This window comes from Mastigoproctus giganteus, chromosome 11, assembly GCF_048544385.1.
Source record: "Mastigoproctus giganteus isolate SK-2022 chromosome 11, ASM4854438v1, whole genome shotgun sequence".
NCBI classification, from domain to species: Eukaryota; Metazoa; Arthropoda; class Arachnida; order Uropygi; family Thelyphonidae; genus Mastigoproctus; species Mastigoproctus giganteus.
The window spans coordinates 123099976-123118751 of record NC_143585.1 but is presented as its reverse complement, the minus strand read 5'-3'; the positions used below and the strand labels follow the sequence as shown (position 1 = coordinate 123118751).

The following is an 18776-nucleotide window of genomic DNA, read 5'->3' as shown; positions in this document are numbered from 1 at the left end:
CCCAAGTTTGTGGCAAGCAACGGGTGGTTTAATAGGTACAAGAATTGCACTGGTTTCCACATCATTAAAGTATGCACTATACTTTATAGTATGCACTAGCAACTTCACAACATCACAAAATTTCTGTGCAGCTGCACAGAAATTTTGTGATGTGTTGGAAAAAATCATTGATGCTGGATCGAACATACATTGCCAAAGAGGAAAATACAATGCCGGGTATCAAGGTGTCAAAAGAGAGGGCCACGCTCTTGCTTGGGGCTAATGCAGTGGGGGATTACAAATTAAAACCACTGCTTGTGCACCATTCTGGAAATCCTCATGCATTTAAAGGCATCAATAAAGCCACCCTACCCATGCATTTCCAATCGAACCTGAGAGCATGGATAACAATTCTCTCTTTGGGGATTGGTTTAAATGCTGCTTCATTCCCGAGGTTGAAAAATATTGTAAAGACAACGATATTCCTTTCAAGATTTTGCTTCTATTAGATAATGCTCCTGGACATCCTATGCACCTAGATGATTTCAATTCGAACGTGAGAGTCATGTTTCTACCGCCAAACACGACTTCACTCATCCAACCTATGGATCAGGGTGTTATTTCGAATTTAAAAGCATACTGTTTACACACAACATTCGCTCAGGCATTGTCTGCAGTAGGCAATGAGAAAAATTTTATGTTAAGAGACTTTTGGAAATCTTACAATATTTACCACGCCATCTTACACATTAATAAGACCTGGGTGGAAATTGCCAAAAGTTGTTTAAATGGCGCTGAAGAAAATGTGCCCACAGCACGTAAAAAGGTTTGAAAAAGATGAATCATATGAAGAAGTTACAGATAAGATTATAAAGGTTGCAGAGCTACTTCAGTTGGAGGTTGATGCCAAAGACATGGAGGAGTTAATAGAGGAAGAAGAGAAGGAATTATCTAACGAAAAACTTATTGACTTGCAAGCAGCAATAGTCAAAGAAGAAAATGCTGACGAAGCTCAAGATGAACCAAATGAGAAGCCGAGATGCTTCATCACCAGAAAGATGGCATTTTGTAAAATTGCATTGGCAATGGCGAAGTTTGAGATGGATCCCGACAGCGAACGATTCTTAAAAGTTAACAGAGGGGTGAATGATATGCTTGCTTGCTACAAAGAAATCTACAGTGAAAAGAAAAAAGCCACCGTCCAGTCATCCATTTATATGTTCTTTTGTAAGGTTGAGCGGCTGACCCCTTCTAAATCTCCACAGCCCTCAACCTCCACAGTGACGTACTTATCAGCTGAAGACATCGATTCTGGCAGTGATGCTTGAGAGGTAAAACTTACTAATGTTATGCCTGTCTCCTCTCTTTTTTTTGTAATTTTATAATTTTGAAATTTTTTTAAATTGCATGCTTTTGTAATTTTTCCCTGCGGATGAGATAAAAAATTGAATAAATGCAATAAATAATTCTATTCACACGTTCGTCGAATATTTCTTTTTTGATTCAATCAATTCAGCAAGCACAGTTCCGAGTGCTGCACAAGCATGGGGAAAATTCCGACCTACGTAGCGTTCCGCAGAATGCAACTCTTACGTAAGTCAGGGAGTTCCTGTATAAATAATTTCAATATATTCTATACAGTATTTAGCTAAGTCAGTATTGAATTTAATGAATTTCTTCAGATAATCAGGATAGCAAAATATTAGCTGTAGATTTGCAGTTAGGTTTTAGCTTGGTTTTAAAAAGTTGGGTGAAAGGATTTTCTTTGAGCTAATGAATCAGTTGACTTGCTGGCCAGATCAGCTCTATATAGGACAATAATAATATTGCTCTGTTCATTAAGTTAATTTAAATTCATTATCCATAGTGTCTCTATAGGTTGTGATTGCCAACCACATTCTCCTTTTATGGTAGCTGCCTTACTTTGCATTGACATGTGGAACCATATGAAGTAACAATTGCATAATTACTGTCATTCACTGATGTTTAAAGTTAAAAATGGTGTGGTAACAAGTATTTTTCACTATTATATCATTTCTCTCAAGTTCTCATTGGGGGGGGGGGATATGTTGAATCGTGTACATGAGAGGAGGTGAGGAAGATATGTGTAACTTAAAATTTATATCTTCTCATAAATCTTATTTCATGCAGAATTTAATTTTATTACTGCAACTTTAGTAATTACCTAAAAACAGTGATATGTTAAGACCATTATCAAAAAATGCTTCATATATTTGTGTATATATATATATATACTTGAACAGATTCCTCCAATTCCATGAATTAACAATATTTATATATGTATATATAATTCATAACAGTTGAACTTGCCATGATCATGGATCGTTTATATGGAGGAGTTTGCTATGCAGGAATAGACACAGATCCAGAACTGAAATATCCTAAGGGAGCTGGCCGAGTGGCCTTCTCTAATCAGCAAAGCTATATTGCTGCCATCAGTGCTCGCTTTGTACAGCTACAGCATGGAGACATTGAAAAACGGGTTGGTGTTTGTAAACAAATTTTTGTATATAGTTATATCATTTATTTCAATGTATGTAGTCAGAAAACCTTAACCTTAAAATTATGAAATAGAGTGTCATGGTATGAAATAGAGTGTATAGGTAACAAGTTTTTTGATCCCAAATATATATTTAAATTGAAACTTAAGAGTGTTAATCGATATAAAATATTAGTATTTTAGAAAGAAATTTTGGTATGGTAACAAGTATTTTTTGCTGTTGTACCATTTCTCCCAAGTTCTGATGGGGGGGGGGGGGGGAGAAGATATCCTGAATCGTGTGTACATGAGAGGAGGTGAGGGAGATAGCTGTAACTTAAAATCTATATCTTCCCATAAATCTTTCATGTAGAGCCTAATTTTATTACTGCAACTACAGTAAACTGCCAGTTCAAGAAATATTCTCCCACAATAACCTGAAAATATTTAAATTTGGCAGTAGTAGATAAAAAGTTACTGGCATCTCCTAGATGCCCATAAGAAAGGGAATTGCCTAGAAGAATGATACATACTTTTGCTTGCCTGGTATCTGTTAAATGCCAAATAAAAATTTAATGTTTTGTAATTCATAGTACATCAAAATGAAATGAAAATTTAAAAATACTGTATAACCAGTTAGAGAATATTTGTGAGCAATTGCACACTGGAGGATTTGATTTCATTTATAAATTTAAAAATTTGGTGTCTATTTGGTAACATAATGTACATTTTTTCTTCCACATTTTCGGCTGTTCTTGAATTACTGCAAATATAGAATATATTTGCTCATATAATTCTGACAGACATTTGAATATAAAATATTCAAATGTCTGTCAGAATTATATGAGTGGAAATTTAATACTCCCTAATATAGTCTTCAATTTTCCAGTTTTTATATCAACTGCAATTTCTTTCCCTGTGCATTGTAAGTGCATTGTTGGGAAATAATTTTTTTGGATAACAAAACTGCTGTTACTAAAGGTATTATTTATTCTTATTATTCAATATAGTGTCAGAATAAAGAATAGAATTATAAAGTGCCCCAGTTTAAAATATTTTGTCTTAAAATATTAAATTTTTTTTGGCATGCCTACTAGAGGGCAATTTACAAGTGCCTGATTGATGCAGCTGCAATCCTAATCTCCAGATGACAAGGATGTCATTTGGAGATGGAATGAAAGGAATTACCTCATTATGAAAGGAATTGATACTTGTCACTAAAGCTAGATAGAATCCACAATTAAAATCATTTCCTACGCAAGAAAATGCTTAGTGGTGTGGTGGTGGTGGGGTACATCCAGAAATTCAATATTTGGAGGTAGATATCCAATATATTAATTTATTTGTTATTGCACATGCAAAAAATCAAGTTCTATTTTAACTTAGAAACTGTCTAGTTTCCTTTTATTTGTATCTTCAAGTGGATAGTAATAAAACTAACAGTAGGACATTTGTTAATTTGAACTGGTAATATTAAAATAACATTGTATATGAATTTTTTGGGAGGTGTAAATGCTACTTTTAGAATACTTAACTGTAGAAAAGGCATGGTGTTGTACTCCTAAGAATCTGCTGCTAGTAAACTACAAGGTGATATGACTAAATTGCACTTCTCAATTCAACACTACTAAAGGCATTCTGGGAGATATAAACTTTTGGTCAACCAATCCATTCCTGAGCCATTCTCTTTCCACTTTCAAATTCTAGGTTGGTTCCAGTTTCGAATTCAAGTAAAAACTCTTAGTGTTTGAATATCACACACTTCACACCAAAATCACAAGTAATATCTTTCTGAGAGGTATTTTTCCCTCCATAGCTGTGGGATATAGGGTTTTTTAGTGGCCTATCAGAAATGAAATTCCTCAGCAAATCTCAATTGTGCCTGCTCTTTTAGCATTAGCATTAGTAGAGGCATATGATGCAAGAAAGCAAGCATATGCAGCATCAGCCAAAAAAAAAAAAAACCCACTCCCATTTCACCCCTCCGTTCGTTCGAAATACCTGTTCAGGAGCCTTAAATTTATTTAGGCTATCAACTTCCACAACAAGGGATGGAAGTCTGTTCCACCAACCAACTACCCGCTGGCTAAAAGCAAATTTCCGCACATCTATCCTACGTCTGTCTTTCCTCAATTTGAATTTATGCCCTCTCAGGTGATTATTCTGAAAAACTTAAGCCTTTCTTCATAAGAGCACCCCTTTTTTCCATTCACTGATCTTGTTGCCCTTCTCTGTACTTGTTCCAGCAGCTCTACATCCTTCTTGAAATGAGGCCTCCAGACCTGTATACAGTACTCTAGGTGTGGCCTGACCATTGCCTTATACAAGGGAATAATCACCTCCTTATCCCTGCTAGAAAAATTCCTGTATATCATTGACAAGACACCATGAGCTACTCTTGCAGCCTGTTTTCACTGCTCAGAAAACTTCATATCTGCCTGCACAATTACACCCCAGGTCATTTTCATTCTCTACCACTGTCAGTGTAGTACCACAGAGTTGATATGTTACTCTGGGGTTACTGTTTCCCATGTGCAGTACTTTAACATTTGTCAATGTTAAACTTCATTTGCCACCTCTCAGCCCATCTGCTCAACATTTCCAGATCCTGTTGCAGCAGCAGCAGCAGCATACTGTCAGTAGTGTCCTTAACAACCCTGCCAACCTTTGTATTGTCTGCAAACTTGGACATTAAGCTTGATATACCATCATCAATATCATTTATAAATACAGAAAACAACACTGAACCCTGAGGGACTCCACTAATAACATTAGTCCATGATGAGCAGTGTCCATTGATTACCACTCTGTCTTCTCCCCCTTTAGAGGTTATTTCAAAGGCTGCTTGTGCCATCATTGAGTAATAAAACTCTATGCACCCAATTCTCACATATACATTATCACTGCTACCAACCTTTGCAATTCCATAAATTGGCTTTCAAACAGTGGAGTTCAGGCAGTTGTAAGCAGAAGGAAAACAGATTTTGTGTCAAAGGAGGCAAAAAACAAGAGTTCTTCAAAAAAATGTGAGGGGGAAATGGGTGTCCCCCCAAAAAAAGCAAGTCATTTTCATAAGGACCATAGCTGTTACTTTGTTGTTGTTAGACATCAACTGATTACAATTGGTTTGAGAAAGATACCGTTCCAGATTTTGCACATTCTTCAAAAATGTTGAGTTAAGTTTTGTTAATAACAGTGGCACAGCTGTTCAGACTTACCTGTCAAGAGCATTTCCAATCAAGAAAGAAAAGATCTAAATTTGTTTTTTGTTTTTTTTTTAACACCTGATTAAATATTTTATGATACTCTGCATTGCTATAAGAAATTATTAAAATGTCCAGAATATTTTAATAATTCTTGGGATAATTTATTATATTTTATGCTTCTTTGTGCACTTACCGGTTACACAATCAAGGACCACTGTACATCAGTTCTCTTATAATAGCATCCGATAAGTTATCACTGAAATAGACCTGATGCTGCAAAACATACATTGCTTCATCTATTTCTTTATCTTTAATGACAATAGGAAGTACTGGAAACTTGCCCACAAAAATTTTAAAATTTGAAAATGATTCATTGCATTGAAATTTGATTATTTTTCAATGGGAACTTGTGCACCATGTCACATGCAGTAATAAAGTATTCTGTGGCTATCTAATAATAATAATAATACTTCTGTATTGAACTAAAGAACAGAATCCTCTGTTCCTTCTCTTGTGGAAATAATCGTGATTATTATGCAGTGGAAATAATAATGACTCAGTCAGAATCTATAGCCTGCTATGACAATCAACTTCCAAAAAGGAAGTGGAAGATTTAAAAACTGTTGATATAATAAATTTGCAAATAACATTCTTCAACATATCTAAGGGTAATGACCTTAGTACGTCGATGTCGAGGTACATTAGATTGAAGAGCTATAGATTTTCAAATGTTGGCAAATATTTAAAAGAAATAAGCAAATTGCTTTATTCAAGTTAAATAGACTTTCAACAAAATTGAGGATAACATGCCTAGAATTATGTTTGCTTGGCCTGTTTAGGTTTGCTTTCACCAGTGTGCAATTTAGTTCTTCTTGGGGAATTCATATACTGCATAACTTCTTTTGGATTATGAATTGGATTTGGATATGGGTCACTGGCACTCACTAGTGACTGCCTGTACTTTTCAATTTGATAATTCTGAAAAGTGCTCATATGAATTTTCTCACCACTTCTAACCTCTTTTTTAAATAGCCTTGTCAAAGGTTGCCACTGCTCTGCCAGTCTAGTTCCATGTTCAACTAAAGACAGCCAAATGTGTACACACATGCTTCAAAATCATTTTTACTTGAGTGGCATGCAACAGTTGTAACTGTTGCATGCCACATGTAAATTTTAAAAAAAATCAATTCTTAGCTGTTTTACTGAATTAAACCCCCCCCACCACCACCACCACCAGAAATTCTTGCTTGGCATCTGGTAGATGCAATGTGACTATCTGGTTTTTTTTTTTTTTTTTGTTTTCCAGCTTTTCACGTTTAGCTAGTTAAGCCAAAGCTCTATAGCAAGATTAGACACCTAAATTCAAAAAATATTAAATAAAAATAAACAAGAGAACCAGAGTAATATTTAAAATTTAAAAAAAAATTATAATTTAAAAATTTTTAAGGCAATTCCCCCACACCACCAGAAATTCTTGCTTGGCATCTGGTAGATGCAATGTGACTATCTGGTTTTTTTTTTTTTTTTGTTTTCCAGCTTTTCACGTTTAGCTAGTTAAGCCAAAGCTCTATAGCAAGATTAGACACCTGTCACTGGCACATCCTAGAGAAAGATACATGCTTTTGCTCACCTGGTAACTCTCAAATACCAAACAAAAATTTAATGTCTCGTAATTCATAGTTTGTCAAAGTGAAGGCAAAAAATACTGTATAACCAGTTAAACAATATTTGTGGGCAAACGTACACTGGAGGATTTGATTTCATTTATAAAGCTAAAAATTTGGTGCCTATTTGATGCCATAATGTTGTAACTTGTAGAGAATCTGATAAATGCTCTAAAGCAGGGGTGGGCAACAGTCGGCCCGCGACGATGTTGAATCCGGCCCCCTCGGTAAATGCATAAATATAGAAAATCCATACCTGACTACACTCGCCGTAAACGTTCGGTTCAATCGGGAATCGTGGCCAGTACAACAGTAACCAAGTAATTCTACGCAGCGTCAAAGAGTTATTTCCTAATTATTATTGTAGCATCGATTGAACGAAGTTCCTTTGGGTTTGACTTCTTATTGAAAAAAATAATATTGGTGCGAGATATTTTATGTTTTATGCCTTTTCTAATTATTACAATTTTTAATTTAATATAATTTATAGCCCATAAAATGAGCCAATTAAAAAAAAAAAAATTGATGCCGAATGCCGCATTTTCAATGATAATTGGACATTCAGATATTTTTTTTAAAAATACATTAATAATTTGGTAATTCAAGTAATATAACATTTTTTAGGTTCTGATTTTTTTTATTAAATCGTTCAATCTATTCCGGCCCGCATCATGATGCGAAAATTTCATTCGGCCCGCATCATGGTACAAAAATTTCATTCGGCCCGCTGATGAAAAAAGTTGCCCAACTCCGCTCTAAAGGGTACAAATTGGACAAATTTTGAAAGAACCCTGCAAGCTGCAAGCATGTGGAATTCCTTCAGAAAAACTGTCTGGCACCTAGTGTTGATAATGCACCTGTTATGGTAGGTCTAAAATAGCTTGGAATCACTTTGATTACTGTTGTCTGTTACAAGCAAAAATGGCCCATTTTCAAGAGCCATGACTACCTCTTCTTTCCTTGTCTGTGCAGTTTCACTAGCAATGGTTCTTGTTCTTCCACAACCATGGTCCATGTTTTTTTTTTTTTTTTTGCTATTTCACTATGGGGAAACATCAGAACAGCACACCTGCTATGATTAGTACAGCTCAAAGGAAGATTATATTCTGAACAAATAAATATTTGGCACGTATGATATCTATCATCATCACTATTTATTTAATTTGAATGCATTTCTAGTCAGGATTCTTCGATTTGACTTGCTAATAGCACCCGGCCTTGAGACTGACTAACTCAAGAGATACTGAGGAGGAAATCCATGACTACCGACAGCTGGTCTTGAACTCTGCACATTCCACTCAGTAGAGCCTTACACTCTTGCTAATATGGCTACCGGAGCCCATCATCACTATGAAGTGCTACATCTATTTTTTTTTTTTTTTTCTGTGTACCCGCACACCTTATGTTTATTTTTTGTAAATATATGATTACATCACATTTCTTGCTTCTTGAAACTGCAAAGTACTTGATTGTGAACTCTTTAGTTTTAAGAATACATATCAGATTTTACATTATCTGGAAAATCTTAATTATGTGTTTTCTGAAATTTTAACATTAGCATTAATAGAAGCATATGATACAAGAAAGCAAGTTTATATAGCATTAGCCAAAAAAAAAAAAAAAAAAACCTATCCATTAACTCTAAATGTTTGTTTAGTTCTGCCTTGAATTTATTTAAGCTGTCAACTTCTATGACAGACGGAAGTTTGTTCCAGCAATCAACCACCTGCTGACAAGAAGATTTTACATTGTACAGCAGGCCCCTGTTATAACGCGGTTCGCTTTACGCTGATTCGCTATAACGCTGTTCTTATATTATAACCCGTATTTGACTATAACGCTGTCACAGATCACTATAACGCTCTTTTACAGATTACAATTTTGACATATTAACAAAATCGTTTCATTTGATGGAGTCGATAGCTTGAAAATGAATAGCAAAACAGTATTAAAACGTTTCCCACGCCGACTTGAGAAATTTTCCCACGCTCAGTAAAATTTTCTCGCACGCTAATTTAGTTTCAGTACAGTGACTTGTAACGTAGTTCCGCGATCAACATTTTAAAAAAATGATCAAGTATATTGCTTGTAATATTTGCGTTATATGCATTTATCCGAAGTCTAGTCATCACTCAGTAGAGTATTAGACATCTTGCGTAACGGAAAGTTTACTTGAACATTGTATCGTAATTAATTCAACCAACGCAGTTACATTTTCGAAGAGCTAATAATGACTGATAGGAATGAAAAAGCAACAACGTCTGGGCGCAGTACGAAGACTATAAATGTAAGAAAAAGACTGAATTTGAAAAGTAAATTAGACGTTTTGAAGCGAATCGATTCCGGTCAACGACAAACGGATGTGTGCCATAATTTAGGACTTGCAACTTTAACTGTAAGAACAATTATAAAAAAATAAAGAATTAATTTTTGCAGCGGGAAAGATAGCTGTTCCACTGCAAGCAACTAGGACTAGGCCGGCTATTAGGATTGAAATGGAAAGACTTTAATTTTATTGAAGATAATATTCCAGTGCAGAATTCAGTTAAGTTAAATATTAAAAAGAGAGAGAAAGAGATTAGCCAATATGATGATCTGAAGAAAACTCGCCTAAAAAAAAAAAAAAAAAAAATGTGGAACCATTTAAAACTGGTAAGGGCTGGTTGAATAGATTTAAAATCCAGGGAGAAGCCGCAAGTGCAGATCAAGGAGCCGAAACTTTCAAAAAAGAACTTTTGTTAAAATTACTGAAGAGGGGTATTATGTGTTATACTTCTCAACAAGTTTTTAACATAGATGAAGCAGGACTTTTGTGGAAACGAATGCCTAAAAGAAGTTTCATATTGGAAGAAGAAAAAAATATGCCAGGTTTCAAAGCGGCGAAGGATCAGTTGACTTTATTGTTGGTTTTAACACTGCGGGGGATTAAAATTAATACCCCTTTTAGTTTATTTGGAAGAGGGCCAAAGTTCAACTCAAAATCCACACATTTTTCATGATTAAATTCATCAATTAAATTAAATTCATTATTTTAATTGGAATTTTAAATTTACTTTTGATACGCAAGTAGTTACCACATAATTATACGTATGCAATGCAGAATATTTTATATGTGCAAATATTTGAATATTAAATATTTTGACCAACATCTGTGCATCTTTTCATTACTGTTTATTATTCATTAGGAAATATCCTATGGCACTGACTGCAGCTCATAAATACATATGTTACTTTATGGGAAAGCGGCACTCGCTTAGCGCGGATTCACTTAGCGCTCTGTTTTTCCGGAACGAATGATCAGCGTTAAGCGGGGGTCACCTGTATTTCTTTTGCATCTTACTGAAAGACATTGTTAATTAGTTCTGCACCATACAAGTATGATGAAATTATTGTGCATTACAGAGAACAACATAGAGCTGTATATCTAATAGCCAATTTGAAAATGAAAATAAGCAGAAATTTTCAAAATTATTTTTAAAAAATTTCAATTTTAATGTAGTTTTATTATTTTTTTGGGAAAAAGATGGAGAAACCCTTTATATTATGATTGAGTAAAAAAAAAAAGATGGATAATTTGTAAATCCAGAGTTGGCAGTTATGGCAACTCTGGATATGGCTCCATCACAAATGCCAACTCTCTGATCAATCACTTTCTTGGCTACTGATGAGTTCCATGCCGATGACTGACTTGATCTGATTTACTGGAACATTTCATCAGCATTTGAAACTGTGGATCTGCCATTCTGATTAACTTACTTTAATAATTGTACAGAATTTATGCTGACCGGGCTAGCCAGGTGGGTAAAGTGCCTGCCTGGCAACCCAAAGGTTGAGGGCTCGAATCCCGCTTCAGGCTTGGATCAGAGTAAAATGCAAAAACTTAGGAAAGGTGCATTATGGCCACAGAAGCCGATACACCAACAACTAACAAAAAAAAAAAAAAAAAAAAAAAATTTTTATGGTGTGACATACTCTTTATGATTAAAGCAGCCTCCTTTGTGGGAACACAATACTCTTTAATCTAGAATAAAATATTAGCTGCCATCCCTCAAGGCTGCTTAATTGTTTTTCTCAGCATTTATTCTGCCATTACAGTGCCTCTGAAATACAAGGTCTGTTATCCCAGCATTTTACAGTCTTTTTTATAATGTGACCCACCTAAACTGGAAAAAAAAAGGGGGGGGACCTACAATTCACCATCTTATAACTCGTATTTACAGACATAGAAGAATTTGTCACTGGTTTCTATTGTTTTTCATATCCAAAACAGTTAAAAAAGAAGAAAAAAAGTACTTATCTATTATTAAATATTATATTTATTTTTAATGTTATCCTTGTGTTTTATCAAAATTTTGCAACATGCTCATTTTCCTGTGTCCCACTGATGGGTTGCAACCTACAGCCTGACAAATTATACACCCATTACCAACTACAATGTATTCACTAAACAGCTTTTCAATTGTCATGGTGTAAACAACATTGGCACACAACTTTCATCCATTTGTATTTTCCTAAATGCTGCTTAAAAAAAATAAATGCAAGTGGCCCACAGAATTGTAGTGGTTAAAAACATAGAAAGAGGTATGTCTATAATGGAAAAGAAAGGGTTGCATTGTTAGAAAAATTCAGTAGTGAGACTTACTGGAGTTATTAAGTAACTCTTTTTGTTGGTTCATCATGCGCACGTGCACGCGCATTGTTGTTAAAATCTGGGCACTTCCAACTTAGTAGAAGAAACCATAAACTAACTCATTTTCCATCATTCTTAATCTTTTATATATTTATACAATTTAGGCTCTCCAGTAATACTTCCAAAATGACTTATCTGTTGTTGACCAGAAAAGTTGCCTTCTCCCAGTGTGCTTTGAACACTGACTTTGCAATCAGCTGATCTCAAAGACCCCTTCTCTTCATAGTCTTGCCATGACCAAAGACTCAAAAATCTGTTTAATGTTCATATTACTCTTCTAAAGACAGGGACTCTCTAAAAGTAGCCATCAATGTTTCTAATTTGCAACAGTTCATAAAATATGTCCAAATGCATCTACACATTCTCATGTTATATAGATCAGAAGTCTGGTTTGCTGCTGCTCCTCAATTTTAAAGAAGGGGCAGCAGAAAAAATTGAGTTTTTGCTATAAAAAAATGGGCAAATGTAAAGTTGAGATTTGAATAGATTTGATTTTAACACAGCTCTGTAAAATCGTATTCTTTAAGTTGTTTGCTGACTACTCCAGGTGTCCCTATCCATATGGAAAAAAATTGGCAAGTACATTTCCCAAGGAGGACCAGATAAAAACTCATTTTGATCTCTCTTTCCAATTGAACTAAATCATACCCTTATAATGATATAAGCTCCTCTGGCTTCAACCATAGAAGGCAAAGTCATGTGGTCCAAATTTGTACCTTGTATTACTTTAGTCCTAGACCAATAAATTTATTTATTGGTCTAGGACTAAAATTGATTTGTTTACCTTAAGTCAGCAGGCAGTTACTAGCTGGAAGGGGCAGCAGAAAAAATTGAGTTTTTGTTGCTACATTTTATGAACTGTTGCTTCCTGCTATCCAGTTGATAGCAGGAGGTTGATAAGTAAATAAAAATTTATTTATTTACTTATTCAAAATTAGTAGAAAAAAAAATTTAATTCGTCAGTTTGTGACATTTTTGCATATAAATATGTTCCCATCTTTATATCCAAAATCCAAAATATAGGTCCTCGGACAATGAAAATAAGAAAACTACTATATATTCCTGCATATAAGTCAACCTTTGAAGTATTAAAAGGTTGCCTGACTACTATCTAAAAATCCATCTAATATCCATCTAAAATCCTGAACTTGAATTTGAGGTACTTTAACATTAGCATTAAGGCATATGATGCAAGAAAGCAAGCTTATACAACATCAGCCAAAAAAAAAAAAAAAAAAAAAACCTTCCCATTTAATTAAGCTATCAACTTCCACAACAACAACAGATGTTAAGTTTGTTCCAGCTATCAACTACCTGCTGACTAAAGGCAAATTTCTGCACATCTATTCTATAAGTGTTTTTCCTCAATTTGAATTTATGCCCCCCTCACGTGTGTAATCTGAGAAGAGGAAAAATCCCATCAGCATCAAGCTTGCTCAGACCATTCAAGACTAATCTGTCCTTATTACAAAAAGTGTTACCTGTTTCCTTGACAATGAAATCACTCATTAAAACTAAATCCTCTTGAACCAGAGCAGTGTGCACTCGACTTGTCTCTTCTGGGGCCCAAATTGGAAATGCATCACCTAGCAGTTGACTAGATACTTCAGTTCTTGATGGGTCTGTCATTTTATTTGTCTCTGGGAGATCCACTTATTTCTTCAGTGACTGAATTTCATCTAAGTAGTGCACCAAGTGATAATTTAAGGTCAGTACATCAAGAAAAGAAAAAGAATAATCAGTTGAGTTAGAATTATATGCCAAAGGCTATACAAATGATGAACTTCTGACTTACATAGGAATCACCTGCATCCATTCCCTGGGCCATGCTATCCTTTGATGAATCATTTGAAGTGGACATGGCACAACTATTGTTAAGGTAAGAATTAAACTTACAAAATATTACAAATATTACTTTTCAAAATATTACAGTAATTAAGCAGATAATAAAAGTAATGTACTACTGAAATTTAAGCCTATATTTCTATAAAAATTTTTATACAATGTACAAAATATGAAAAAAAAAAATAAAAACAAATAATAATAGTAGTTCTAGTAATAAAATAAATTACAACGGAAGCACTTGATATTTTTTTGGCAATGGGCCAAAACAGATAAAATGCCGATGGTCATAGGCTACAAGAATAGTCCCTTAATACTAATTATGCAACCATGAATGGTCAGGAGCGTGAATGCAGTAACACACCCTCTTTGAATGGACCAGGGTTCAAGCCCGCAACTACTAAATACAGTTAATATTAGTATTGATTGATTTATTGTAAACTCCACTGACCTGGTGGTCGTGCTGGAGTATAAACAAGAACATGTATTTTACCAAATAGGATTCCTTCCTTTTTATTATATATTTACAGTTTAACATGTAATTTCAATCATCACATTAAATTTTTATAAAATAATTTAAAATAGTTTTTATAAAAATTTATTGTGATATATATATCTATATATATATCACATCTATATGCACACACTTGGACCATCTATATATATATAGATGGTCCAAGTGTGTGCATTTCTGTTTTTAATATAAAACAAAGCTTCAACTCAATCAGTTCTACGACGTTACATTTCAATGTGTAGAAAATAAGAGAAATTTACTTCAGTATGATCCATAGAACACTTCTGTACAGCACTCTCTAGAATTTAAAACGAATATGAAATTACATCAAATGAATTCTCACACTCACAACAACATTAATGATTTATCGCAACCAGAATTGAAGGCTAAGGACCCCCAAAACAGATCAAACCACAAACATGCAGCTATGAGTGGAAGAAGACATTATGTCCATAACTAAAACCAAGTGAAGATGATTACGGCAACAAAATCAAATTAAAATAATTTTAAAGAACAAATTTAAAAGACTTTCCTTCTTTAGAAGGAAAGTTGTTTTAAATTTGTTCTTTATCCTCATATCCTCATATTAATTTGTTCTTTATCCTTATATTAACTCCACGACACACTGAAACATTGGTTTTGGACCAGGCCGACATTCCCATATTCAGTAGCTGAATTGGCCAATACGAAAGAGGAATGAGCCAAAATGCCACCTTCCTGTTATTGAAAATTTTTTTTTGGTGCTTACTGATGAGGACACAGTATGCAATTAAGGCCAGAGGTGGGTTGATTGATTGATTGGTTTGGATTTTATTGGCGCATTAGCTACTAAGGCTATAATGCGCCAAGACCAGGTAATATATAAAAATTTAACCTCTCAGTGACCTAATTAGTTAGGCCACCATGTCCAGCCAGAGGTGGGCCAACACATTATTGTATCAAAAGTTTCTCTGAAACATGGTGATCAGTTACTTTTAGCATTGTAGTTAGTGTATATGGTAGCTGGCTATCTATTTAAATAGGTTAAATACCTTTAAATGCAATTTTGGTAAATAAATCATAATCACATTGGATCCATTGTATTCTTTTTTTTATACAAATTAATTTTATATTCTCTCTTTATAGGTTGAAGTTAAACCATATGTCCTAGATGATCAGATGTGTGATGAATGCCAGGGAACTCGATGTGGTGGTAAATTTGCTCCTTTTTTCTGCGCCAATGTTACTTGCCTGCAGTATTATTGTGAACACTGTTGGGCCACTATTCATTCTCGGCCTGGTCGGGAATTTCACAAACCCCTAGTCAAAGAGGGAGCTGATCGCCCACGAGCAGTACCCTTTCGTTGGTGTTAAAAGTAGGGTACACTAAAGTTCTTTTCAAAAAGAGTTGGTTAGTCTTGCAAATCCCTATACACTTGGATATTACAGATTTCTAGCAATCTAATAACACACCACATTAATACAATTGTTGTTGTGAACTGCCTAGAGCTAGGCATTGTTTCTCATGTGATTCTGAACCTATAGTTTTCCTACAGTAGTTTTACTAGTCAAATCATTTTTGCAATGATTATTTTTCTCATACACCTGTAAACCCTTTGTGGTGTAAGTGGTTGCCTTAGAAATGTCCTCCTTAGCATCAGTCATGTTACTAAATCCTTTTGTGATATTTTGCTAGCCATTCTTTCACCTGAGCAATAATTCTTGTCAGACCGCTGTGGTACCTGTTATCTCATTCTTCTGTCAGCAGATGTGGCAGTGGAGACTTTTCTGATAAGGCTATTTTAGAAGGAAACATGAGAGGGTGAATATTATTAGATATGGCATATATGTTGTATGGATAACTTTGATATGTGAAGTCATGTATATACATAAAATTTATTTATTTGCCTTAACTTTTATACTATAAAGATATTTTTATAAACTTAGATGTGTTTGTTTGCGTTTAGCAAGCGTAGAAAGTGTAGACTTAATTGTTAATCTGTGTATCAAGAACATTAATTTATGATAAAGATAAAATGTGAAGCTGCTCATCTTGCTGTTCAAGAGTTTGATGCATATTGAAATACCACTACATGGTTGATATACTTTGAACTGCTCATCTTCTTTATTAATAGATGGCAGTGACATATTTATATAAACTGCATTTAACTCAAAAGTGCTGAAATATTTATTTTATAAAATAAAATAAAATGTTTAACTGATATTTTGAGGCAAATAAATACTTTTTATGCAAAATGCAAAGCTCTGTGCCACAGAGAGTTAACTGTCAGCTTGTGGCCTTAGTATGTGCTGTATGCAATGCTGACAACAAAAATTTTCTTCTAAGGATTGGAACTCCACTGTAGCTGTTTTTATATTTTTATTACCTTTCAAGTGTTGTACAGTGTCTCATACTATGGATGTAAGACATCATATTTTGCCCCATTACAAAAATATTTGCTATTTAAAAAATAGTATTATGGCATTATTCCTTTTAGCTGTTGTAATCTTAATCACTGTGAGCCATATCCAGACATCTGTCTTATATTTCTAGTAAAGTTGTGGTTGGTTCCTAACATGTTCCTGAAACGTACTAGTCCTTGACAATTTTCCTGTCAAGATGTAAAATGTTGTTCTCAGGTTTACTTTCTTAGACCTGTTTTAATTTTATAATCTATGTAAGATATGTTGATTATAGGATTTCCATTTCTTAGAAGTGGTTTTACATAATTATTTAGTAAGATATAGATGTACTTCACCATGCATCTAATATAAATAATATGTAGATCCTTGTGTATTGTTATTAATTGTAAACATGATTCAACACCTTAACAAAAGAAAACAATATGCATGCAAATCTTTGACATCTCTGGTCAGCTAGATAAAAATCTTTGTCAGCTAGATAAAAATCTATGTATTACATGTATCTCATTCATAGGCATTGTTTTAAATTATTTTTAGATATCAATAACTTCCATTATACTTAACTGGATCTGAATAATGTTTTCTTGACATTTTTGGGCATGTTTTAGACATTGTAATTAATGTTTCTAGTGCACATAGTGTAAGTTGACTATGATCAACTACAGTCTTCAGTATCAAAATTGTTCAATAGCACATCCTTTTCTAGTAGGGTTAGGGACAATCAGACATGGTGAAGCTTCAGTGTTGAGTGTCAATCTAGTCAATATAAAATTGAGATTTTTAAACTCTTGTCATACTCTAACCATACAGACATGTTAGTTAATATTGTAACATTTTGTAATAGTGCTTTTGTACAGAAGTGTAATGGTTTTTGCTAGTACACCCCTTTTGTATTCTATGTCCTTATGCCATAATGTTGTAGCTTGGGACCCTCTTCCTTGTACATGAAAGTAATTTTTTAGCTGTTCTCCACATTTTCCATATAAATATTTGAACATCAAAATATCACTTAGGTGATGGCAATGCAGTTCTCCCCTTTCAATATTATTCTTCTCATTCTGGCATCATATCTGAAACCAAACCTAACTTAAGGAAATAAAATTTCATAGGTTTTTATGCATGCCACAATTTTTTGTTTTTGCATTTTGATGTTTGTTTTTAGAGTTATTTTTAAAGTAAAATGTTATTGTATCTAATATATATATATATACATACAGTGTATTTATGATAAAATTTTGCACAAGTCATTAATCATATAGTTTATCTGCTCACATTTTTTGGAGGAGAGCTGCTTGGAGTGTCTTTCATGTTTAGACCACCAAATTTGAATCAGTCAGCTATCACTGAATTTTTCTAGTAGGCTCTAGTTAATTATAAAATCTTGTATTCTGCTAAATGCAGTAGCTAGCTAGTGCAAAATATGATTTATTGAAGTGAAAAAAATCATAGTATTTAAGGTTGTTAGGAAACTTGTTTTTACAGTCCAGATAGCGTTTCTAGTTGATGCACTATTTCTGCCTAGCACCTCTTGCCCTTGTTTGTATGATATTTTATAGCTTGCTATAGCCTATATTTGAACATAAGAAATTCGGGCTTAATTGAAGCGAGCAGCTTCAAAAAATTATGGGAAATAGAGGTTTCATTTTTATGTACTTAAAACATAAGGCACATATCATCTAAGTGCTGAATGCTGTTTTCTCTGGATGCAATTTATAGATACAGTACAAATTTTTCTAACTGTAAAACATTTTTATATTAAGTTTTGCAAATCCCATAGCTTTGGAAGAGATTTTTTATTTTTTTATTCCACAAATATTTTTATCAAAGCATCAAATATTCAGTACTTTGCCATTTCTTAGAGTTAATTTTGTTTAAATGAAGTGTGACAAATGCAGTAATTTTTGATCACATAATGCCACTTCAAGGGGGATCAATTGTAAAAAAAAAAAGAAAAAAAAAAAGCCACTTGTAAAGATAA

General features: G+C 33.9%; 1 protein-coding gene across 2 annotated transcripts in view; it reads left to right on the top strand.

The window, feature by feature from the left end:
* The window catches only part of LOC150078409 (cytoplasmic polyadenylation element-binding protein 2-like), a 405982-nt gene extending 388959 nt beyond the window's left edge, over window positions 1-17023 (top strand). For both annotated transcript variants that reach the window (XM_090385295.1, XM_090385294.1), the window contains 2 exons: window positions 2301-2482; window positions 15521-17023. In XM_090385295.1, coding sequence (XP_090241421.1) covers window positions 2301-2482; window positions 15521-15748 — 410 coding nt within the window. In that variant the 3' untranslated portion in view covers window positions 15749-17023. The remainder of the gene's footprint in view (window positions 1-2300; window positions 2483-15520) is intronic.
* Window positions 17024-18776: the final 1753 nt, after the last annotated feature.